A 25,960-nucleotide genomic window follows, 5' to 3' on the forward strand; every position below is an offset into this window, starting at 1 on the left:
TATAACCTATTTAATGTATTAGATTTCAGAAATATATTTGCTTTTCATGTGTATATATATAAATATAATAAATATATGTAAATATATATTTTTTCCTTTCAGGCATGGGAGATATGGCGGTATCAAACTCCATCGGAAGCAATGTATTTGATATCCTCATTGGGCTGGGGCTCCCTTGGGCGGTACAGACTTTGGCTGTGGACTATGGTTCATATGTGAGTTGCTAGCCCTTAAATAGCATGTTTAACTTGCTATGTCATGTATTTATGTTTAGGGAGAATAACATGCTGCTAAATGTGAATGTATAAATCCCAGAGATTGAGGAGCTGTACTGTGTTGAACCCTGACTCATTCATTACACTGTGGCTCCTCCTGTCAGATTACCGGTAGGATCAACCTCAATTTAAGGAGATCAACTTGTTTTAGGTGTAACCATATTTCTAGAGTTTCTTTTGGGTATATACAGTAGAGGCCACTGCATGTAACTATGTGTAACAACTGTAAGTTATATAGGACAGTTATCAGGAAGACCGACATTAACTTAGACTACGCTACTGATTCCGTCAAAACGACAGAACCCTTGCACAACTGAGACAAACGGAAACCATTGGCATCGGATCCATCACCATTGAAATCAATTCCGTTGGTGTCTGACAGGGCTCCGTTCCGAAGGAAAGCTCCAACGGAATGTCGGATTGGAGCCCTAGCGCAGCCTAAAGCAAAGTAGTTTTCTGTTTAGTTATTCATTTTTTAGGTTGTTTTTTTTTATAAATTTGGCACAAATCACTCCAACTGCCTACTTCAAATAACGCCAGCCTTAGTAAATGTGAGCCAGTTTATTTGTTTTGTTCCTTTTAGTTTACAATATAACTGATGATTTATTGTAGGGGCTTCTATTGTGAAACCTGAAAGGGAATTATCACCTATATTTTTATTTTATTAAATAAAACCATGTACTGAAACATTCTTTTTTCTAATCTGGTTTTAATTTTCTGATTGTGGATTTTTTTTTAACCCCTTCCCGCTGTGACCAGTTTTGACCTTCCTGACAGAACATACGTTTTCAAATCCGACGTGTCATTTTATGTGGTAATAACTTTGGAATGCTTTTACCTATACAAGCGTTTCTGAGACTGTTTTCTCATGACACATTAGACTTTGTTAGTGGTAAAACTTGGCCGTTACATTCAGTATTTAATTGAAAAAACACCAAAATGTAGCAAAATATTGCAAACATTTGCATTTTTCTAAATTTAAATGTATCCGCTTGTAAAACAGATAGTAATACCACACAAGATAGTTGCTAATTAACATTTCCCATATGTCTAATTTATGTTGGCATCATTTTTTGAGCATCCTTTCATTTTTCTAGGACGTTACAAGGCTCAGAACTTCAGCAGCAATTTCTCACATTATCAAGAAAATGTCAAAAGGCTATTTTTGTAGGGGCCAGTTCAGCTGTGAAGTGGCTTTGAGGGGCTCAACTTTACAAACTCCCATAAATCACCCCATTTTAAAAACTCCACCCTCAAAGTATTCAAAACAGCATTTAGAAAGTTTCTTAACCCTTTAAGCGTTTCGCAGGAATTAAAGCAAAGTGGAGGTGAAATTTACAATTGAAATTTTTTTTTTTTGTAGAAATTTATTTTGAATCCATTTTTTTTCTGTAACACCAGAGGTTTTACCAAATAAAAACTAAAAATGTATTACCCAGATTCTGCAGTTCTTAGAAATATCCCACATCGGGCCCTAGTTTGCTAATGGATTGAAACACAGGCCTTAGAGGCAAAGGAGTACAAGTGGATTTTGGGGCCTGCTTTTTATTTGATTATGTTTTAGGCACCATGTCAGGTTTGAAGAGGTCTTGTGGTACCAAAACAACAGAAACACCTCAAAAAATACCTCATTTTGTAAACCCACAAGGAATTTATCTAGCTGTGTAGTGAGCATTTTGACCCCACAGTTGTTGTAAAGGATCTGCCAGGCACAGCTTCGGGGTTAACTCCCAGAACTAATCAGTCAGCACCTGAGAATGCATCCCTGAGACTGACTCCTGCTTCCACCATTCAGGCTGGCAGGCTTAGGAGTGGGAGAGCCTATCGTAACCTGGCCAGACTCACTTAGCTCCCGCCCTCGGTCTATTTAAGCCTGCACTTCCTGTCCCTCGGTGCTTGTGATTCTTTCCTTGTGGTTTCCTGGCCCAGCTTCAGCTCCTGCTATTTTGATCCTGCTCCATACAGACCCTGGCTTATCGACTACTCTTCTGCTTTTCGTTTTGTACCTCGCACACTCCTGGCTTGACTCGGCTTGTTCACCACTCTGGTTGCTCACGGTGTTGCCGTGGGCAACGGCCCCTTTTCTTTGCTTGTGTTCCTTTGTATGTTTGTCGTGTTTGTCGTGCACTTACTGAGCGCAGGGACCGCCGCCCAGTTGTACCCCGTCGCCTAGGGCGGGTCGTTGCAAGTAGGCAGGGACAGAGTGGCGGGTAGATTAGGGCTCACTTGTCCGTCTCCCTACCCCCTGCCATTACAGTTGTTTTATAGATTTTATTAAAATTTGGCTGTAAAATTGAAAAATTCTTCTTTTTCCATTAAAACTTAGAATTTTTTCATTTCCACAAGGACTAAAGGACAAAAAGCAACACCTATATTTGTAAAACTATTTCTCCGGAGTACAGCAATAGCCCATATGTGGTCATAAACGTCTGTTTGGACACACGGCAAGGCACAGAAGGGAAGGAGTACCATTTGGCTTTGGGAACTCAAATTTGGCTGGAATGTTTAGCTGAGGCCATGTCGCATTTTAAAAGCCTCCGAGGGGCCAAAACACTGGAAGCACCCCACAAGTGACCCATTTGGGAAAATACACACCTCAAGGAAATTATCTAGGGGTATAGTGAGCATTTTGACCCCACAGGTTTTTTGCAGAAATAATTGGAAGTAGGCTATGAAAATGAATATCTAAATTTTTTTCCAATAAGATGTAGGTTTAACTATTTTCTTTTAATTTCCACAAGAACTAAAGGAGAAAAATCACCCTAACATTGTAAAGCAATTTCTCCCGAGTACAGCAATACACCGTATGCGGTCCTAAACTGCTGTTTGGACGCATGGTAGGGCTCAGAAGAGAAGAAGCACCGTTTGGATTTTGGAATGTTTTCTGGGCGCCATGTCGCATTTGCTGAGCCCCTGCAGTACTAGTACAGTGGAAGCACCCCAAAAGTGTCTACATTTTGGAAACTACACCCCTTGAGTAATCATCTAGGGGTATAGTTCTAATTTTTTCTGAATTAATTTGAATTAATGAAAATGAAAAATTCTATTATTTTCAATAAGATGTACATTTAGATCAACATTTTTCATTTTCACAATGAATAAAGAAGATAAATCACCCCAACATTTGTAAAGCAATGTCTCCCAGGTATGGTAATACCCCATATGTGGTTAGAAACTGCTGTTTAGACATATGGGAGGTTTCAAAAGAAAAGGAATGGTATTTGACTTTTTGAGCGTAGATTTTGCAGTAAGGGTATGCGGACACCATGTCGCATTCGCATAACCCCTGATGTACCAAAAAAAGTGACCTCCATTTTAGAAACTACATCCCTAAAGGCAATTATCAAGGGGTGTAATGAGCATTTAGACCCCACAGGTGTTTTTCAGAAAGTAATACGCAGTGGATGATGCAAAGTGAAAATTGCAATTTTTCCACTGATATGCCATTTCACCGCACACTATATTGTGCCTAGCTTGTGCTACTGGAGAATCTTACCCCATAAATTGTTAAGCGGGTTCTCCCGGGTATGGCAATGCTTTACATGTGTACGTGAACTGCTGTTTGGGCACACTGTAGGGCTTAGAAGGGAAGGACCGCTATTTGGTTACTGGTATTTCAGTTTATAATGTGGGGGCATATGTAATCTGTGCGGAGTACATCAGGGTATAATAAGAGGGTATAATAATGGGGTAAATAATTCAATTATCCATAGATGTGTGTTACGCTGTGAAGCAATCCGTTATGCACAGGCCGGTGGCCGGTATCCATCTTTTGTAACACTATGCACCTTTTGGGGACTTTTCCTCCTTTGTAGTTTGGGAAATTTTGCTGGGAAAGGAATGCCCTGGTATAACTTGGGCGCCCGCGCTTCCAGCAGCTGTGCTATGTCCCTTCCCTTCCTAGTTCCTAAATGCTAGGGCACTGAAACTGAAGGAATGTTCCACTCCGGCCTGCACATCGGGATGTTTTTTTTTATCACCGCATTACTAGTGGCATAACTTTTTTATTTTTCGGTTGATGGAGCTGTGTGATGGTTTGCTTTTTACGACACAAGCTGTAGATTTTATTGGTACCATTTTGGGACATATACGACTTTTTGATAATTTTTTATTTAATTTTTTGGAAGAGAAAATGTCCAATAACAGACAATTCTGGAATTGCGCCATAAATTACATGTTAACTTTATTCTGTGGGTTGATACGATTACGGTGATACCAAATATATTGGAGTTTTTTTCATGTATTGCAGCTTTTGCACAATAAAATGACTTTTTTTTAAAAAAATCATTTGCTTTCCGTGTTTTGCCATATTGTAACAAAGAAAATAGATGGGACCCCTAGTAGTTGGCGTGCACATCAACAATTGCAAAAAGAAAGGCTGCCTGCAAGCAGCCAAGCCCTATTTCCTAACTACAATTTTAGTGGAATAAAAATAAAAAATACCTTTATTGGGCTACGTATAGCCAGACAGACCACATAAATTTTGAGTTAAAATTGTCACTACCTAGGAGCCGGACTGAATGTAGAGTACCTGTGTAATTACAGGCATAAGTGGTATTAGACTTAGGAATAGTGTGCAGTTCCCTAGCGAGTTAAATTGTTAGACTAGCTAATATTAGACAGTGAGTCCGGTCAGCGGCAGGTATTAAAATTCTAACAGCCCCCCCGACATGTTTCGCTAGCAAGTAGCGTCCTCAGGGGTACACGGGGCTAATGGCGGCGCGGCAGGAAGGAGATCCTGATATAGACATGTCAGATGACGCATCTGGAGGTGTGTGAGGGCACATAGCCAATAGCAGTGGTAGAGACGTATCGGCATGCCAGCTGTAAGGAGCCGGCGAATAATCGTGAGGATGAGATGCACCAATAGAAAACAGGAAGCGGCGCATGCGTCTGAAAAGAAAAGAGGACTTAGTACAGGAATCGTCTCCCAGGCCGTGACGGACCAAGTGAGCTCATCGGCGCTTGCGCCTCCGACGATTCCCACTCGGTACCCACAGGTATATTCTGCAGGCCAAGATATAGACTGATGGATTCGAAATATATAATCCCTCAGTACCGAACTTAGAGGTGCCAGGTATAATTATGTATATGCGTTCAGAAATGTGTGAGATGTACAAACTAAAGAAAACCTGAAATAAAAATAACAAATAATAAAAAATGTGACTGTGCCTTGGTATGAAGATAATAAGGGTATGAGAATATACATCAATAGGGATAGTGGCAGAAAATACACATAGTGATAAAGGAATTCATTAGGATGGACCCTATAGATCCATTTTTTCCACTATAATGGGTGCATGAGTGAGGTTACCGGCACAGGGTATTGCATATAAGCTTGAAAGCAAACCGTCTCTGACTGAAGTCCGGGTTGGCAAAACACAGATAACGAAACTGATTTCAGACAATGGCCTAGGAGAGGCACAAACATATTAGATATTAAATAGAGGGAAGCCGCTTCCTGAGTTAGATATGGTAAGTATTGGATTACAACATGATCACATATATAGATGAACTGATATAGAGCCATAACGTTAATCACAACATCCCCAGATAAAGATTTGTGATATATCTGACAGACAGATAATGTCTGTTATGTCCGTGACAGCGAACCGCCACATTATGTGGTCACAGTCGTGTGCTGCATTATGCACAATGTCTGGACCATAATAGATTTATATATAGTCATTAATTATTGAGAAAAGTCATAGCATATATATAAATTAGTCGGTACTTGACTGATATAGATAGATTAGTCGTTAGATAACAGATATAAGGGACACATAGCATTTTATTACATATGTGAATGTTACCTACAGTGAGGAAAATTATCAATTTTGTGAGTTTAGAGAAAGGCACTAAAGGTAAATCCCTCGTTCAGACCTGAGGGGGACATAGTATTGAGTCGGTGAATCCACCGCGCCTCTTCTTGCAAGAGTTTGCGGTCTAGATTTCCCGCTCTGGGACCCATTTTGATTTGGGTGATACCCCAAAATTGGAGCAGCTTAGAATTACCCCCATGATATTCAAGAATGTGTCTTGAAAGAGTGGTATCTTCCTTACAATTAATGGTACTCAGATGTCTAGACACACGTCTCCTCAACTCCTGGATAGTTTTACCCACATACAGCTTGGGGCAGGGACATTTAGCGATGTAGATGACCCCACTACTCTGACAATTCAAGAACTGTTCAATTAGGTACCGTTTGCCATCGGTAGGATTGACAAAGCTCTTAACAGTCGGCATCAGAGGACAGAAAGAACATCTTCCACATGGGTGGAATCCCTTGGCTGGTGATCTAAGCCAGGTGGATGGTGTACTGGATTGTCTCGAATAATGACTGTGTACCAAAAAGTCCCGTAAGTTCCTTCCCCTACGATAAGTAATACTAGGATTAGTCGTAACGGCATCATTCAGATCGGGGTCAGCAGTGAGGATAGCCCAATGCTTTTGTAAGATTTGGGTAACCTGGGGAGAGCAGGCATCAAAGGTGCCAATGCATCGAATGGCGCCAGGTGATCCCGGTTTTATGGATTTGTTTCCCCTGTTTGACAGTAGGTCACTTCTCTCAGAGGCCCTTGCCCTAGCATAGGCACGATGTAACCATTTTTTCGGGTAGCCACGTGCTCTGAACTTATTAAAAAGGCCATCGCACTCGGCTTGAAAGGACACTTCGTTGGAGCAGTTGCGTTTAGCTCTCAAGTACTGGCCTATGGGTATCCCTTTCTTAAGGGCAGGGGGATGGTGACTATCCCAATGTAGAAGGCTGTTGGTAGCAGTTGCCTTACGATAGATGTCCGTTTGGACACCCCCACCAGGATCCAGAGAGATCTTGAGATCAAGAAAATTGATAGTGTGGTCATGAATTTCATACGTGAATTTCATGCCAATAGAGTTGGCGTTGAGCATAGACATGAAGTCACGAAAGGTGTTGACATCCCCATCCCAGAGGATGAGAATGTCATCAATGTATCTTCCCCAGAAAGAAATATCTGAGGTGAATTGAAGAAAATTGTCTGAAAAAACTATGGTATCTTCCCACCATCCTAAGAAAAGATTCGCGTAAGTGGGTGCACAGACTGTGCCCATGGCCGTGCCCTTAATTTGGTGATAATATTTTCTGTCAAAAGTAAAATAATTGTGAGTAAGTAGGAAACTTAAAAGTGACAAAACGAAGTCATTATGTCGCAGAAATTGAGTGCCTTTAGTGCTTAGAAAGTGTTTAACGGCAGTGAGTCCCAAATCATGTTTAATGTTGGTATATAGTGACTCCACGTCTATGCTCGCCAGCATGGTAGTAGGAGTAACATTGATCTCGTGGATCCTGGTGACGGTGTCCTTGGTGTCTTTTAGGTAGGAGGACAAGGAGGAAACAAATGGTGTCAGTATCTCATTGACATAGAGACTAATACCCTGTGTCAGGCTATCATTACCTGACACGATAGGTCTTCCCGGGAGAGGAGAGGTTGCTTTGTGAACCTTCGGCAGCGCGTAAAAGGTTGCCAGGGTGGGAGTGGGGTTATATAAGCATCTGAATTCATCAGCAGTAATTAGATTCTCATCTTTAGCACACCTCAAGAGAGTATGTAGCTCAGATAAGTAACTCACAGTAGGATTACTTCCCAGAATGGCATAGGTGGCCTTGTCATCCAATAACCTACGAAACATGCTGACATAGTCAGCCTGGTCCAAGATCACTATGTTACCACCCTTGTCAGAGGGTTTAAGGACTAGTCTGTCGTTCTTGCATAGATCCTCCATTGCCAATCTCTCATCCTTAGTGAGATTACCAGAAATACTGGATCTATTAGTTTTTAGTTTTTTAAGGTCATTACACACCATCCTGACGAAAGTGTCGATGTGACTATATTGTGAGAAAGGAGGTGTAAGTTTGGACTTAGGGCGTAAAGACGAAAATGGTCCAGCCGCATCCATAACACCAAAATCGCTCTCATAGAGCAAACTTTCCAAGTCTCTAAGGGTATTGGACTCTACACGATCTTGTGATGTTCTCTCAGATAAACTACCCTTAAAATACTTATGTAGGGCCAGTTTACGTGCAAAAAGGTTGATGTCTTTAACCCATACAAATTCATCGAAGGATGGAGTTGGAGTGTATGATAGACCTTTTTTGAGCAAGGATACTTGATGAGAATTTAGTTGACAAGAGGATAAATTTATTATCTGCATCTCATCGTCCCTAGTTGCCTGTATATTAGATGTTAAGATTTTAGTCCCCAGTTCAGACTGGGCTGACCTAAAAAAGGGAATATAGTAGGGGGACCCGTAAGATGGTGGGTCACCTTGTCCCCCCCGTTCAGGCTGGGATTGGAACGATAGGATTGGGAGCTGACAGGTGTGTTCATAGGGTTTGGCATAGACGTGGAGATAGGTATGGAAGAGGTAGATGAAGAGTTTGATGTAATGGAAGGACATGAGGTAATGCGGTTAGAAAAATTGGTAGTTTGTTTGGATATGGTTGGAGTTCTTTTTGAGGTGCTCGGTCTGTTATTCCTGATCTTTCGTTTGGTACCCAATCTCAGACTATCAGTATTGTTCCTGGGTTCCTCTGTACCTGAGGCGTCTGACTCAGAGAAATCTGTAAACACCGCAGTACGTTTAGGATTAGAGTGTGAGTTTGTTTTATAAGTATAGATCTGTCCTAGATCAAAATCTCTCCTGTCACGAATGTATTTACGGTGTTTACGTTCCTTGATTTCTCCTTGTAATTTCTCTATGTTCCTCTGTAGTTTTATTTCAGAGGTGCCAAACTCGGGACAGGAGCTGAACACTTGTATATCTACAATCTCCTTCTCCAGTTGGGCACTGATGCTACTGTAATTCTGTTTCTCAAACTCCAATAGATATTGAAGCATGCGCATAGAGCTATCGGTGAGAATCTCCTCCCAACCTTTAACAAAAGTGATGTTATCTCGGTAAGAATTAGGTGTAATATTGATCCTCAAACCTCTATATATGATTTTTTGTTGTATGTAGGTTTCCAAACTAGCTACCTCCCAACAAGATCGTACATATTTTTGGTATGTTTTTTGAAGATCCCTGAACGCTGTCTGAACGTCAAATTGATGTAGGGGGATATTACCTATAGAAAAGACGTATGCCGCATCCGCGGACAGCGTCTCTATATTAGGCTTTTTTGATAAGAAGCCTGCCATACCAGTTCAAGTAGAAATGAATGGATAGGTACAGTGTTCCAGGTAGGAACGGGGTCAAGGCAAGGGGGTAATTAACCCAGCAACTTAGGAACAAAGAAAATAGATGGGACCCCTAGTAGTTGGCGGGCACATCAACAATTGCAAAAAGAAAGGCTGCCTGCAAGCAGCCAAGCCCTATTTCCCAACTACAATTTTAGTGGAATAAAAATAAAAATAAAAAATACCTTTATTGGGCTACGTATAGCCAGACAGACCACATAAATTTTGAGTTAAAATTGTCACTACCTAGGAGCCGGACTGAATGTAGAGTACCTGTGTAATTACAGGCATAAGTGGTATTAGACTTAGGAATAGTGTGCAGTTCCCTAGCGAGTTAAATTGTTAGACTAGCTAATATTAGACAGTGAGTCCGGTCAGCGGCAGGTATTAAAATTCTAACAGCCCCCCCCCGACATGTTTCGCTAGCAAGTAGCGTCCTCAGGGGTACACGGGGCTAATGGCGGCGCGGCAGGAAGGAGATCCTGATATAGACATGTCAGATGACGCATCTGGAGGTGTGTGAGGGCACATAGCCAATAGCAGTGGTAGAGACGTATCGGCATGCCAGCTGTAAGGAGCCGGCGAATAATCGTGAGGATGAGATGCACCAATAGAAAACAGGAAGCGGTGCATGCGTCTGAAAAGAAAAGAGGACTTAGTACAGGAATCGTCTCCCAGGCCGTGACGGACCAAGTGAGCTCATCGGCGCTTGCGCCTCCGACGATTCCCACTCGGTACCCACAGGTATATTCTGCAGGCCAAGATATAGACTGATGGATTCGAAATATATAATCCCTCAGTACCGAACTTAGAGGTGCCAGGTATAATTATGTATATGCGTTCAGAAATGTGTGAGATGTACAAACTAAAGAAAACCTGAAATAAAAATAACAAATAATAAAAAATGTGACTGTGCCTTGGTATGACGATAATAAGGGTATGAGAATATACATCAATAGGGATAGTGGCAGAAAATACACATAGTGATAAAGGAATTCATTAGGATGGACCCTATAGATCCATTTTTTCCACTATAATGGGTGCATGAGTGAGGTTACCGGCACAGGGTATTGCATATAAGCTTGAAAGCAAACCGTCTCTGACTGAAGTCCGGGTTGGCAAAACACAGATAACGAAACTGATTTCAGACAATGGCCTAGGAGAGGCACAAACATATTAGATATTAAATAGAGGGAAGCCGCTTCCTGAGTTAGATATGGTAAGTATTGGATTACAACATGATCACATATATAGATGAACTGATATAGAGCCATAACGTTAATCACAACATCCCCAGATAAAGATTTGTGATATATCTGACAGACAGATAATGTCTGTTATGTCCGTGACAGCGAACCGCCACATTATGTGGTCACAGTCGTGTGCTGCATTATGCACAATGTCTGGACCATAATAGATTTATATATAGTCATTAATTATTGAGAAAAGTCATAGCATATATATAAATTAGTCGGTACTTGACTGATATAGATAGATTAGTCGTTAGATAACAGATATAAGGGACACATAGCATTTTATTACATATGTGAATGTTACCTACAGTGAGGAAAATTATCAATTTTGTGAGTTTAGAGAAAGGCACTAAAGGTAAATCCCTCGTTCAGACCTGAGGGGGACATAGTATTGAGTCGGTGAATCCACCGCGCCTCTTCTTGCAAGAGTTTGCGGTCTAGATTTCCCGCTCTGGGACCCATTTTGATTTGGGTGATACCCCAAAATTGGAGCAGCTTAGAATTACCCCCATGATATTCAAGAATGTGTCTTGAAAGAGTGGTATCTTCCTTACAATTAATGGTACTCAGATGTCTAGACACACGTCTCCTCAACTCCTGGATAGTTTTACCCACATACAGCTTGGGGCAGGGACATTTAGCGATGTAGATGACCCCACTACTCTGACAATTCAAGAACTGTTCAATTAGGTACCGTTTGCCATCGGTACGATTGACAAAGCTCTTAACAGTCGGCATCAGAGGACAGAAAGAACATCTTCCACATGGGTGGAATCCCTTGGCTGGTGATCTAAGCCAGGTGGATGGTGTACTGGATTGTCTCGAATAATGACTGTGTACCAAAAAGTCCCGTAAGGACGCTACTTGCTAGCGAAACATGTCGGGGGGGCTGTTCGAATTTTAATACCTGCCGCTGACCGGACTCACTGTCTAATATTAGCTAGTCTAACAATTTAACTCGCTAGGGAACTGCACACTATTCCTAAGTCTAATACCACTTATGCCTGTAATTACACAGGTACTCTACATTCAGTCCGGCTCCTAGGTAGTGACAATTTTAACTCAAAATTTATGTGGTCTGTCTGGCTATACGTAGCCCAATAAAGGTATTTTTTATTTTTATTCCACTAAAATTGTAGTTGGGAAATAGGGCTTGGCTGCTTGCAGGCAGCCTTTCTTTTTGCAATTGTTGATGTGCCCGCCAACTACTAGGGGTCCCATCTTTTTTCTTTGTTCCTAAGTTGCTGGGTTAATTACCCCCTTGCCTTGACCCCGTTCCTACTTGGAACACTGTACCTATCCATTCATTTCTACTTGAACTGGTATGGCAGGCTTCTTATCAAAAAAGCCTAATATAGAGACGCTGTCCGCGGATGCGGCATACGTCTTTTCTATAGGTAATATCCCCCTACATCAATTTGACGTTCAGACAGCGTTCAGGGATCTTCAAAAAACATACCAAAAATATGTACGATCTTGTTGGGAGGTAGCTAGTTTGGAAACCTACATACAACAAAAAATCATATATAGAGGTTTGAGGATCAATATTACACCTAATTCTTACCGAGATAACATCACTTTTGTTAAAGGTTGGGAGGAGATTCTCACCGATAGCTCTATGCGCATGCTTCAATATCTATTGGAGTTTGAGAAACAGAATTACAGTAGCATCAGTGCCCAACTGGAGAAGGAGATTGTAGATATACAAGTGTTCAGCTCCTGTCCCGAGTTTGGCACCTCTGAAATAAAACTACAGAGGAACATAGAGAAATTACAAGGAGAAATCAAGGAACGTAAACACCGTAAATACATTCGTGACAGGAGAGATTTTGATCTAGGACAGATCTATACTTATAAAACAAACTCACACTCTAATCCTAAACGTACTGCGGTGTTTACAGATTTCTCTGAGTCAGACGCCTCAGGTACAGAGGAACCCAGGAACAATACTGATAGTCTGAGATTGGGTACCAAACGAAAGATCAGGAATAACAGACCGAGCACCTCAAAAAGAACTCCAACCATATCCAAACAAACTACCAATTTTTCTAACCGCATTACCTCATGTCCTTCCATTACATCAAACTCTTCATCTACCTCTTCCATACCTATCTCCACGTCTATGCCAAACCCTATGAACACACCTGTCAGCTCCCAATCCTATCGTTCCAATCCCAGCCTGAACGGGGGGGACAAGGTGACCCACCATCTTACGGGTCCCCCTACTATATTCCCTTTTTTAGGTCAGCCCAGTCTGAACTGGGGACTAAAATCTTAACATCTAATATACAGGCAACTAGGGACGATGAGATGCAGATAATAAATTTATCCTCTTGTCAACTAAATTCTCATCAAGTATCCTTGCTCAAAAAAGGTCTATCATACACTCCAACTCCATCCTTCGATGAATTTGTATGGGTTAAAGACATCAACCTTTTTGCACGTAAACTGGCCCTACATAAGTATTTTAAGGGTAGTTTATCTGAGAGAACATCACAAGATCGTGTAGAGTCCAATACCCTTAGAGACTTGGAAAGTTTGCTCTATGAGAGCGATTTTGGTGTTATGGATGCGGCTGGACCATTTTCGTCTTTACGCCCTAAGTCCAAACTTACACCTCCTTTCTCACAATATAGTCACATCGACACTTTCGTCAGGATGGTGTGTAATGACCTTAAAAAACTAAAAACTAATAGATCCAGTATTTCTGGTAATCTCACTAAGGATGAGAGATTGGCAATGGAGGATCTATGCAAGAACGACAGACTAGTCCTTAAACCCTCTGACAAGGGTGGTAACATAGTGATCTTGGACCAGGCTGACTATGTCAGCATGTTTCGTAGGTTATTGGATGACAAGGCCACCTATGCCATTCTGGGAAGTAATCCTACTGTGAGTTACTTATCTGAGCTACATACTCTCTTGAGGTGTGCTAAAGATGAGAATCTAATTACTGCTGATGAATTCAGATGCTTATATAACCCCACTCCCACCCTGGCAACCTTTTACGCGCTGCCGAAGGTTCACAAAGCAACCTCTCCTCTCCCGGGAAGACCTATCGTGTCAGGTAATGATAGCCTGACACAGGGTATTAGTCTCTATGTCAATGAGATACTGACACCATTTGTTTCCTCCTTGTCCTCCTACCTAAAAGACACCAAGGACACCGTCACCAGGATCCACGAGATCAATGTTACTCCTACTACCATGCTGGCGAGCATAGACGTGGAGTCACTATATACCAACATTAAACATGATTTGGGACTCACTGCCGTTAAACACTTTCTAAGCACTAAAGGCACTCAATTTCTGCGACATAATGACTTCGTTTTGTCACTTTTAAGTTTCCTACTTACTCACAATTATTTTACTTTTGACAGAAAATATTATCACCAAATTAAGGGCACGGCCATGGGCACAGTCTGTGCACCCACTTACGCGAATCTTTTCTTAGGATGGTGGGAAGATACCATCGTTTTTTCAGACAATTTTCTTCAATTCACCTCAGATATTTCTTTCTGGGGAAGATACATTGATGACATTCTCATCCTCTGGGATGGGGATGTCAACACCTTTCGTGACTTCATGTCTATGCTCAACGCCAACTCTATTGGCATGAAATTCACGTATGAAATTCATGACCACACTATCAATTTTCTTGATCTCAAGATCTCTCTGGATCCTGGTGGGGGTGTCCAAACGGACATCTATCGTAAGGCAACTGCTACCAACAGCCTTCTACATTGGGATAGTCACCATCCCCCTGCCCTTAAGAAAGGGATACCCATAGGCCAGTACTTGAGAGCTAAACGCAACTGCTCCAACGAAGTGTCCTTTCAAGCCGAGTGCGATGGCCTTTTTAATAAGTTCAGAGCACGTGGCTACCCGAAAAAATGGTTACATCGTGCCTATGCTAGGGCAAGGGCCTCTGAGAGAAGTGACCTACTGTCAAACAGGGGAAACAAATCCATAAAACCGGGATCACCTGGCGCCATTCGATGCATTGGCACCTTTGATGCCTGCTCTCCCCAGGTTACCCAAATCTTACAAAAGCATTGGGCTATCCTCACTGCTGACCCCGATCTGAAGGATGCCGTTACGACTAATCCTAGTATTACTTATCGTAGGGGAAGGAACTTACGGGACTTTTTGGTACACAGTCATTATTCGAGACAATCCAGTACACCATCCACCTGGCTTAGATCACCAGCCAAGGGATTCCACCCATGTGGAAGATGTTCTTTCTGTCCTCTGATGCCGACTGTTAAGAGCTTTGTCAATCCTACCGATGGCAAACGGTACCTAATTGAACAGTTCTTGAATTGTCAGAGTAGTGGGGTCATCTACATCGCTAAATGTCCCTGCCCCAAGCTGTATGTGGGTAAAACTATCCAGGAGTTGAGGAGACGTGTGTCTAGACATCTGAGTACCATTAATTGTAAGGAAGATACCACTCTTTCAAGACACATTCTTGAATATCATGGGGGTAATTCTAAGCTGCTCCAATTTTGGGGTATCACCCAAATCAAAATGGGTCCCAGAGTGGGAAATCTAGACCGCAAACTCTTGCAAGAAGAGGCGCGGTGGATTCACCGACTCAATACTATGTCCCCCTCAGGTCTGAACGAGGGATTTACCTTTAGTGCCTTTCTCTAAACTCACAAAATTGATAATTTTCCTCACTGTAGGTAACATTCACATATGTAATAAAATGCTATGTGTCCCTTATATCTGTTATCTAACGACTAATCTATCTATATCAGTCAAGTACCGACTAATTTATATATATGCTATGACTTTTCTCAATAATTAATGACTATATATAAATCTATTATGGTCCAGACATTGTGCATAATGCAGCACACGACTGTGACCACATAATGTGGCGGTTCGCTGTCACGGACATAACAGACATTATCTGTCTGTCAGATATATCACAAATCTTTATCTGGGGATGTTGTGATTAACGTTATGGCTCTATATCAGTTCATCTATATATGTGATCATGTTGTAATCCAATACTTACCATATCTAACTCAGGAAGCGGCTTCCCTCTATTTAATATCTAATATGTTTGTGCCTCTCCTAGGCCATTGTCTGAAATCAGTTTCGTTATCTGTGTTTTGCCAACCCGGACTTCAGTCAGAGAAGGTTTGCTTTCAAGCTTATATGCAATACCCTGTGCCGGTAACCTCACTCATGCACCCATTATAGTGGAAAAAATGGATCTATAGGGTCCATCCTAATGAATTCCTTTATCACTATGTGTATTTTCTGCCACTATCCCTATTGATGTATATTCTCATACCCTTATTATCTTCATACCAAGGCACAGTCACATTTTTTATTATTTGTTATTTTTATTTCAGGTTTTCTTTAGTTTGTACATCTCACACATTTCTGAACGCATATACATAATTATACCTGGCACCTCTAAGTTCGGTACTGAGGGATTATATATTTCGAATCCATCAGTCTATATCTTGGCCTGCAGAATATACCTGTGGGTACCGAGTGGGAATCGTCGGAGGCGCAAGCGCCGATGAGCTCACTTGGTCCGTCACGGCCTGGGAGACGATTCCTGTACTAAGTCCTCTTTTCTTTTCAGACGCATGCGCCGCTTCCTGTTTTCTATTGGTGCATCTCATCCTCACGATTATTCGCCGGCTCCTTACAGCTGGCATGCCGATACGTCTCTACCACTGCTATTGGCTATGTGCCCTCACACACCTCCAGATGCGTCATCTGACATGTCTATATCAGGATCTCCTTCCTGCCGCGCCGCCATTAGCCCCGTGTACCCCTGAGGACGCTACTTGCTAGCGAAACATGTCGGGGGGGCTGTTAGAATTTTAATACCTGCCGCTGACCGGACTCACTGTCTAATATTAGCTAGTCTAACAATTTAACTCGCTAGGGAACTGCACACTATTCCTAAGTCTAATACCACTTATGCCTGTAATTACACAGGTACTCTACATTCAGTCCGGCTCCTAGGTAGTGACAATTTTAACTCAAAATTTATGTGGTCTGTCTGGCTATACGTAGCCCAATAAAGGTATTTTTTATTTTTATTCCACTAAAATTGTAGTTGGGAAATAGGGCTTGGCTGCTTGCAGGCAGCCTTTCTTTTTGCAATTGCCATATTGTAAGACCCATAACTTTTTTATTTTTGCGTGGAAAAAGCTGTGTCAGGGACTTTTTTTGCGGGACGGACTGTCGTTTTTATTGGTACCATTTTGGGGTAAATGTGACTTTTAAATGTAAATTTATATAAATGATGTAATAGTTTTATAGATTGGGTTGTGACGGATGCGACAATACCAATTATGCATAGTTTTTTTAATTTTTGACATTTTTTCCAATAATAAAAGACTTCTTATGGGAAAAAAGGCAATTTGTTTTTTTTTAACTTGAAACTTTTATTTTTTGACAACATTTTTATTAACTTATTTTTTTGTCCCACTAGGGGACTTGAAGGCCTGAAGCCCTGATCGCTATTCTAATACACTGCACTACATACGTAGTGCAGTGTATTAGAGCTGTCAGTCATACACTGAAGGCGGGACCTCATAGGCTTCCGTACAACGCAGACACGGAGGCCATTGTAGGGCCTCCGGTTGCCATACCAATCATCGGCACCCCAGTGATTGCGTCGCTGGGGTGCTGGTCGGGTAAAAACTCCTCAGATGCTGTGATCTTTATTGAGCGCTGCATCTGAGGGGTTAATCGACCGGATCGGAGACTAGCTCCGGTCCTAGCCGTTACAGCGGGCTCAGCTTCTAGTAATGGTACTGCGTGTTGCGGGAACCACTTCCCGACAGCGCCGTATATATACGGCGAATGTTGGGAAGAGGTTAATTATGTTTTCTGTACATGATTATGGGGGCAGCCATCTTTCTTGGCTGAGCAGCTACTCCACTCTGTTAACAGCATTCAAAGATATGCTTTACAGCAGTCACATGGATCCTGTAGTTTGAAGATGATTTATTGACTTCTGTGGGAGAGTTTTGTGTGCAAGTTCTTTGATATGTGCAGAGGTAACTGTGCAGGGAGGAGGAGGAGGGGAGCTGACCCATCACATATTGTCAATGGTGGATCCCATTTAATCCGCCTCTAGCTTTATAATAAAGGTGTTACCGGTTATTGGAATGCTGCTTTTATTTCATTATTTAATCCTAATTTTATGATAATGAGATGACTGCTGAAAAGGGATCTCCATAGAACAGGAAGCATCAGTCTATTGTGAGGCTCAGTGGCCAGAGTGAAATCTGCAAGATTTTAGGATAATTTGTTAATATAGATAATGTTATGGAAGATTAAATAAAAACATCAGCAAAAATTCTTAACACAATGTAACAAAAAACTTGATTTAAAAAATAGATAATTTTCTGATGACACATTAGCTTTAAAAGTTTTCTGTATTGAACTATAAAGTGACTACATTCATCGGCATCCACAGAATGAAAATAAGCAAGTTTCACCAGCATGGCGTCTGCCTAGTGAATTACAGATAACGTTCCAGCAGAGGCCAGCTGTGAGATCAGTTACATTCAGTTTTGTTTCCTGGCAGTGTGAATTCCTTGGCTGGTATTATTTCCCCAGGGCACACATGCACTGTTAGTTCCAGAAAAGCTTTCTATGATACACAACAGCTACTTTCAAGTAAAATGTATTCATTGTATCTAAGAAGTGAAGACATGACGATATTGCCTCCACTGGGCATGTCGTACTAAAATATTCTTTATATAGAGGGCCAAATTGTATATAGATCTTAGAAAGGATTTGTCCAAAAATATTTAGTCTTCATTAAACCTCAGACTTACTGCCAGGAAAGGTTGGTAAATAGGCCACAACTGCTGATCATTAGGTTGACTGGATAATTTCCATAAGCATTTAAGTCAGCATCTTCTATATTAAAAGCTTCTTGAGGTCAGTTAACGTCTGTTTACATGCAAATCCAGCTGATCTCTCTTATGGGTTTTGTGTCACTCCATCAAATTCTGAAATTCATACTTTTCCTACTGAACCTTCAGGTGGATCACTATGAGTGGTCATACAGCTCTTCAATTGACAACTGCTGCTTTAAGCTTGATATATACTCAGAGCAGTTGTCACTTCCCTTCCCCCACACAACAAATTTAAATACCCTCAAAATAGTTGTCTTTTCCCCTCTTTCCTAACATTTATACATTTGCATTTCTGAATGACATATTATCGTGAGCAAGGCGCAAATTTGAAGGTTACAATGCCTTAAAAAAGAAAGGGGTCCTGAGAGTAAGAGCACTCACTAACATTAATTTATACCCAGTGAAGTTCAAGTCAATGAGTTCCCTGTAATGCCCTGCACACAACAGCTAAGATATGGAAGCTGCCAGAGCTTGTCTCAGGGACACGCGCAATCGAAGATGCCGCCATCTAAACAGGACAACCCATGAACGCCATATAATGTTTATGTTGGGAGTTGCAGAAGTAGCAATAACATTAGTAAATAAGACAAAAGGGCTTCAACATCTTGGTGGTCCATAGATTACATTGCTACACTGCTGGGACCAGAGGTAGGCTGAGTATGGGGTTTTCACTCTAGGGCACCATTGAGGGGGGCCTCAGTCGCAATTTATAGAAAAACAACAACATTGCTCTGCCTTTAAAACTTGTTTAAACCAATTGAAGTCATGTCCGAATTGCGATAGCTCCCTTTAGTGTATTGGTTAAGATACTGTGAATGTCTTATAGTTGATAGGTGTCCACTGTAACCCATCAGCACTTCCCTGTAGAGCAGGGGTCTCAAGCACGCGGCCCGTGGGCCGCATGCGGCCCCTGGGGCTGTCATCTGCGGCCCGCGGGACACAGAGCCGCTAGTATCGGCTCTGCTCCGAGACTCTGGAATTCCCTCACATCGCTGTCCACATATGAACAGCGATGTCTGGGGCTTCCCCAGAGCCGGAGTCCCGGGCAGAGCGCTAGTACAGGCTCTGCTCCGGGACTCTGTGGAATTCCCTGACATCACTGCCCATATATGGACAGTGTGTCTGGGGCTTCCCCAGAGCCGGAGTCCCGGGCAGAGCGCTAGTACAGGCCCTGCTCCGGGACTCTGTGGAATTCCCTGACATCGCTGCCCATATGTGGACAGTGTGTCAGGGTCTTCCCCAGAGCGGAGCAGAGCGCTGGTGTCGGCTCTGCTCCTGGACTCTGTGGAATTCTCTGACATCGCTGTCCACATATGAACAGCGATGTCTGGGGCTTCCCCAGAGCTGGAGTCCCGTGCAGAGCGCTGGTGTCGGCTCTGCTCCGGGACGCTGCGGAATTCCCTGACATCGCTGCCCATATGTGGACAGTGTGTCAGGGTCTTCCCCAGAGCGGAGTCCCGGGCAGAGCGCTAGTATCGGCTCTGTTCCGGGACTCTGTGGAATTCCCTGACATCACTGCCCATATATGGACAGTGTGTCAGGGTCTTCCCCAGAGCGGAGTCCCGGGCAGAGCGCTATTATCGGCTCTGCTCCAGGACTCTGGGGAAGCCTCTGACATCGCTGTCCATACATCGACAATGATGTCAGGGCTTCCCCAGAGCAGGAGTCCCACAGTGATGTCAGGAGCACAGCTGGAGTCCCAGGAAGAGCCTACTATCGCTCTGCCTGGGACTCCAGCTCTGGGGTTGCGCCTGACATCTCTGTCCATATATGGACAGTGATGTCAGGAGCAGAGCTGGAATCCCAGGCAGAGTGCAAGAAGCGGCTCTGCTCCGGGACTCCAGCTCTGGGCAAGCCCCTGACATCACTGTGGTAGCATCTGCAGAGGGCACTGTGGCAGCATCTACAGAGAGCATTGTGGCAGCCTCTACCGTGGGCACTGTGGCAGCCTCTACAGAGGGCACTGTGGCAGCCTCTACAGAGGGCACTGTGGCAGCCTCTACAGAGGGCACTGTGGCAGCCCCTACAGAGGGCACTGTGGCAGCCTCTACAGAGGGCACTGTGGCAGCCTCTACAGAGGGCACTGTGGCAGCCTCTACAGAGGGCATGTGGCAGCCTCTACAGAGGGCACTGTGGCAATATCTACAAGTGGGTGTGTGGCAGTATCTGAAGATGACACTGGCATTATCTAGGGGTGTGTTGCATTATCTACAGAGGGCACTGTGGCCTTATCTACAGAGGGCACTGTGGCCTTATCTAGGGGTGTGTGGCATTATCTAAAGAGGGCACTGCGGCAGCATCCACAGAGGGCACTGCGGCAGCATCCACAGAGGGCACTGCGGCAGCATCCACAGAGGGCACTGCGGCAGCATCCACCGAGGGCACTGCGGAACTATCTAAAAAGGGGCTGCCCAATCTTGACATGTGTGCTAACTGAGCCGCCGGACTACATTTAGCGACACTTAAACTGGAAAGCTGGATTGTTGAAATAAGCACGTGGAGAAATATCTAACATTTTAAACCTAGCGCTATTATTATAGTAATGTAGTGTTATAGTAGTTCAAATAACTAATTGATTAACAATAATTTTGCATTGTATCAAATTTGAAAGTAATGCGGCCCGTCAACTTCCCATTTTTTCTATATGCGGCCCACTTACCCGGTCGAGTTTGAGACCCCTGCTGTAGAGGGAAGTGGCTGATTCAAGTTGGCAAACGTTGGGGGTATGGCAGTGTATATGCATGTATTTATATACATCGATGTGAAGATAAATAGGGGACACGTTTTATAAATAAAAAAGATGGGACGGGGCAATTAAATGGTTGTCTTTAATATTTTCCTTTTATTAGCCAGTCTCAGATATGGCTTTTTCTTTGCCACTCTGCCCTGAAGTCCAGCATCCCAGAGTTGCTTCTTCACTGTAGACGTTGACACTGGCGTTTTGCAGGTACTATTTAATGAAGCTGCCAGTTGAGGACCTGTGAGGCGTCTATTTCTCAAACTAGAGACTCTAATGTACTTGTCTTGTTGCTCAGTTGTGCAGCGGGGCCTCCCACTTCTTTTTCTACTCTGGTTAGAGCCTGTTTGTGCTGTCCTCTGAAGGGAGTAGTACACACCGTTGTAGGAAATCTTCAGTTTCTTGGCAATTTCTCGCATGGAATAGCCTTCATTTCTAAGAACAAGAATAGACTGTTGAGTTTCACATGAAAGCTCTCTTTTTCTAGCCATTTTGAGAGTTTAATCGAACCCACAAATGTAATGCTCCCGATTTTCAACTAGCTCAAAGGAAGGTTAGTTTTATAGCTCCTCTAAACAGCAAAACTGTTTACAGCAGTGCTAACATAATTGCACAAGGGTTTTCAAGTGTTTTCTAATCATCCATTAGCCTTCTAACACAGTTAGCAAACACAATGTACCATTAGAACACTGGAGTGATGGTTGCTGGAAATGGGCCTCTATACACCTATGTAGATATTGCATTAAAAACCAGACGTTTGCAGCTGGAATAGTCATTTAGCACATTAACAATGTATAGAGTGTATTTCTGATTAATTTAATGTTATCTTCATTGAAAAAAACTGTGCTTTTCTTGCAAAAATAAGGAAATTTCTGAGTGACCCTAAACTTTTGAACGGTAGTGTATATAGCGCCAACATATTTCGCAGCACTTTACAATTCAGAGGGAACATGTACAGATAATATCAGACATTACATAGTGACAAAGCTAATTAACTATTTAAACAAGAGGAGTGAGGACCTGCTCACAAGAGTTTACAATCTATAAGGATAGGGGTGATACAAAATGTAAAAAGTGCTTGTTAAGTACAATGGTCCAGCCATCTTTTATACATATGGGGTAGTACACATAAAGCTGCATGAGCCGTTCACCAGCCGGTATCCATGTATTACAGACATGAAGTGCATTAGGGTGCAAGGAGTGTGGGGGTCACTGCTGAATGAGGGGGTCAGGTTCTCATGACTAATGCAATAGTGGGGGCAAGGAAAGGAGTCAGATTAGGGAATGTTATAGGCCTGTCTAAAAAGATGTGTTTTCAGGGCATGGTTAAAACTGTGGATATTTGGAATTAATCTGGTTGTCTGTGGTAGCGCAATCCAGAGGACTGGTGCAGCACGAGAAAAATCTTGGTGACGAGAGTGGGAGGTTCGGATTATGAAGGATGGTAATCTAAGGTCGTTGGTAGAACGTATAGCGCGGGTAGGGTGGTAGACAGAGATGAGGGAGGAGATGTAAGGAGGTGCAGCACTGTGGAGAGCTTTGTGGGTGAGAGTAAGACTTGTGGTTCACTAAATCAGGACAGAGATTTGGTGACATACAGGATCTTATTATTTACACATTAATGTTATTTTACTAAATATATCACTGTATAAATGTATACTTTATATTTATGCATAGATACTACATTATATATATATATATATATATATATATATATATATATATATATATATACAGTATATATACTACCGTTCAAAATTTCCTTATTTTTGAAATAAAAGCAGATTTTTTTTTCAATGAAGATAACATTAAATTAATCAGAAATACACTCTATACATTGTTAATGTGCTAAATGACTATTCTAGCTGCAAACGTCTGGTTTTTAATGCAATATCTACATAGGTGTATAGAGGTCCATTTCCAGCAACCATCACTCCAGTGTTCTAATGGTACATTGTGTTTGCTAACTGTGTTAGAAGGCTAATGGATGATTAGAAAACACTTGAAAACCCTTGTGCAATTATGTTAGCACCGCTGTAAACAGTTTTGCTGTTTAGTGGAGCTATAAAACTGACCTTCCTTTGAGCTAGATGAGAATCTGGAGCATTACATTTGTGGGTTCGATTAAACTCTCAAAATGGCTAGAAAAAGAGAGCTTTCATGTGAAACTCGACAGTCTATTCTTGTTCTTAGAAATGAAGGCTATTCCATGCGAGAAATTGCCAAGAAACTGAAGATTTCCTACAACGGTGTGTACTACTCCCTTCAGAGGACAACACACACAGGCTCTAACCAGAGTAGAAAGAGAAGTGGGAGGCCCCGCTGCACAACTAAGCAACAAGACAAGTACAATAGAGTCTCTAGTTTGAGAAATAGACGCCTCACAGGTCCTCAACTGGCAGCTTCATTAAATAGTACCCGCAAAACGCCAGTGTCAACGTCTACAGTGAAGAGGCGACTCCGGGATGCTGGCCTTCAGGGCAGAGTGGCAAAGAAAAAGCCATATGTGAGACTGGCTAATAAAAGGAAAAGATTAATATGGGCAAAAGCCACACAGACATTGGACAGAGGAAGATTGGAAAAAAGTGTTATGGACAGACGAATCGAAGTTTGAGGTGTTTGGATCACACAGAAGAACATTTGTGAGACGGAGAACAACTGAAAAGATGCTGGAAGATGCCTGACGCCATCTGTCAAGCATGGTGGAGGTAATGTGATGGTCTGGGGTTGCTTTGCTGCTGGTAAAGTGGGAGATTTGTACAAGGTAAAAGGGATTTTGAATAAGGAAGGCTATTGATAAAGGTCCTATGGCAGGACGGAAACGTTGCAGCTTGTGCTGGCTTAATTATATATATATATATATATATATATATATATATATATATATATACATATATATAATAAACATGCCACATGTTAAGTCATAGGTGTGAATCCTGGAGACAAATCTTTGCCCTGACCTGTGTCTGTCCAGGTACACAATCCTAAAACCTGCGTCACATTTGTACTCCACCATGGAATGAATCTGAATGTGTCTCATGTGGAGCTTTATTCTCTTTACTGGACACATACTGTGGATTCTGCTTATTTATGTTCTGATGAAGTCAATGATAAATTTTATATTCAGGGACTTTAAAAACAAAAAAAGATCAACAGCTGTAGTTCAAAGCCCAGAAACCACATGCCATCCCAAGGCGCATGACATTATGTCCTGTGTGAATTACTTCACCACAGAAAACTTTTAATGGGAATTGCCAATTAGATAGGAATATAAACTTGAGCCATGGTCGTATCCAGCTGTTTCAGATGATTCTGACCTTTCAGTTATACAACAGAAAATTATTTGCAGAACTATATACTTGTACTTAAAAATGTATAGCATAGTTATAATTTGTCTATCTATTTATCTATCTATCTGAAAATTCTTAATGATGTGTTTGTAAATAATATTTGTGCTGAATTCTGACATCAGAGCCAGCCATAAATTTGATTATCTCAAAATAAACTGTAAAAAAAATATATGGTATGTCAAGTTTATCTTATCACTGAATAACTAGGCAGGGAATTCTGGATGACAATCCTTGTGGGAGCTGTTATGGACGTCAAATTGTTTGTCACCCAGTTTTTCCAGGGACAGAGACAACTAAGTAATGCCTGGATAGAATTTCTAACAACTTGACAGAGGAGGACAACTCATGGAATTATATTTGCTTTCATTTGTTTTTTGTTTTTTTAACTGAAGAGAAAATCCTCAGCAAAATTGAAATATTCTTGCAATATTTAAATAGAAAACACATTTAAATTTATTATTAAAACTTATTGTGACAATATTTGATTTGTAATACAACACCAGAGAAAGTAAGTTCTTTGACAAAGTTTGGACACATAGTTCCAGAATATTATAAGAACATTTTTTTAATTCTAAGGTCTACATTACATTTTAATATGTAATATGTTGTTGTTTTTCCCAATTAAAATATCTACAATTTTTTTCATAATTAACATTAATAGTGAATGATTATGTTGGCATTATACTATTCTATTCAACGAAAATGTAACTAATGTCTATGTAATACTTGATATTGTGTGTAATAATGATGTTTAGGGTGTAAATAGATATAAAAGGGACTTCCACGCTTTAGAGGATTCTCTTGGAAGGGTTGTCAGCTAAGGGAAACCTCTGCCCATATTCCTTATTAAGGTATATGGATATCATAGAGGAGGTTACCCTCAGGGGGAGGTGGGATTATTCTACATAGTCATCCATTGACATCAGTGCATGTCATGTAATGCTACATTTTTCCTGAAGCTTCCCCGGGTTAAAACTGATGAATACAGGTTCCAGCACCCAAACCCTAACCCGATCAGCTCATGGTGGGAGGAGCTGCCTCACTGGAGGGCATTGTCCTGATTGAGCACCCCCTTTTCTAATTACATGATACTGCAATTCAGTCCCCAAGATCTGAGCTATATGAATGTGTAAGTTTACACACCCATTTCCATACAGCCCAATATATGTACGTATACATGTACATGCTGCATACATAGAATTCAGTATACACCCTGTTA

The 25,960-nt window shown here is 41.8% G+C and overlaps 1 protein-coding gene across 1 annotated transcript in view; it reads left to right on the forward strand.

Moving 5' to 3' along the window:
• Nucleotides 1-25,960, forward strand: part of SLC24A3 (solute carrier family 24 member 3) — a 354,780-nt gene that overhangs the window by 319,058 nt on the left and 9,762 nt on the right. Inside the window, exon 15 of the mRNA XM_075862964.1 lies at nucleotides 103-215. Coding sequence (XP_075719079.1) covers nucleotides 103-215 — 113 coding nt within the window. The remainder of the gene's footprint in view (nucleotides 1-102; nucleotides 216-25,960) is intronic.

The sequence above is a fragment of the Rhinoderma darwinii genome, chromosome 4 (assembly GCF_050947455.1).
Source record: "Rhinoderma darwinii isolate aRhiDar2 chromosome 4, aRhiDar2.hap1, whole genome shotgun sequence".
Classification (NCBI taxonomy): domain Eukaryota; kingdom Metazoa; phylum Chordata; class Amphibia; order Anura; family Rhinodermatidae; genus Rhinoderma; species Rhinoderma darwinii.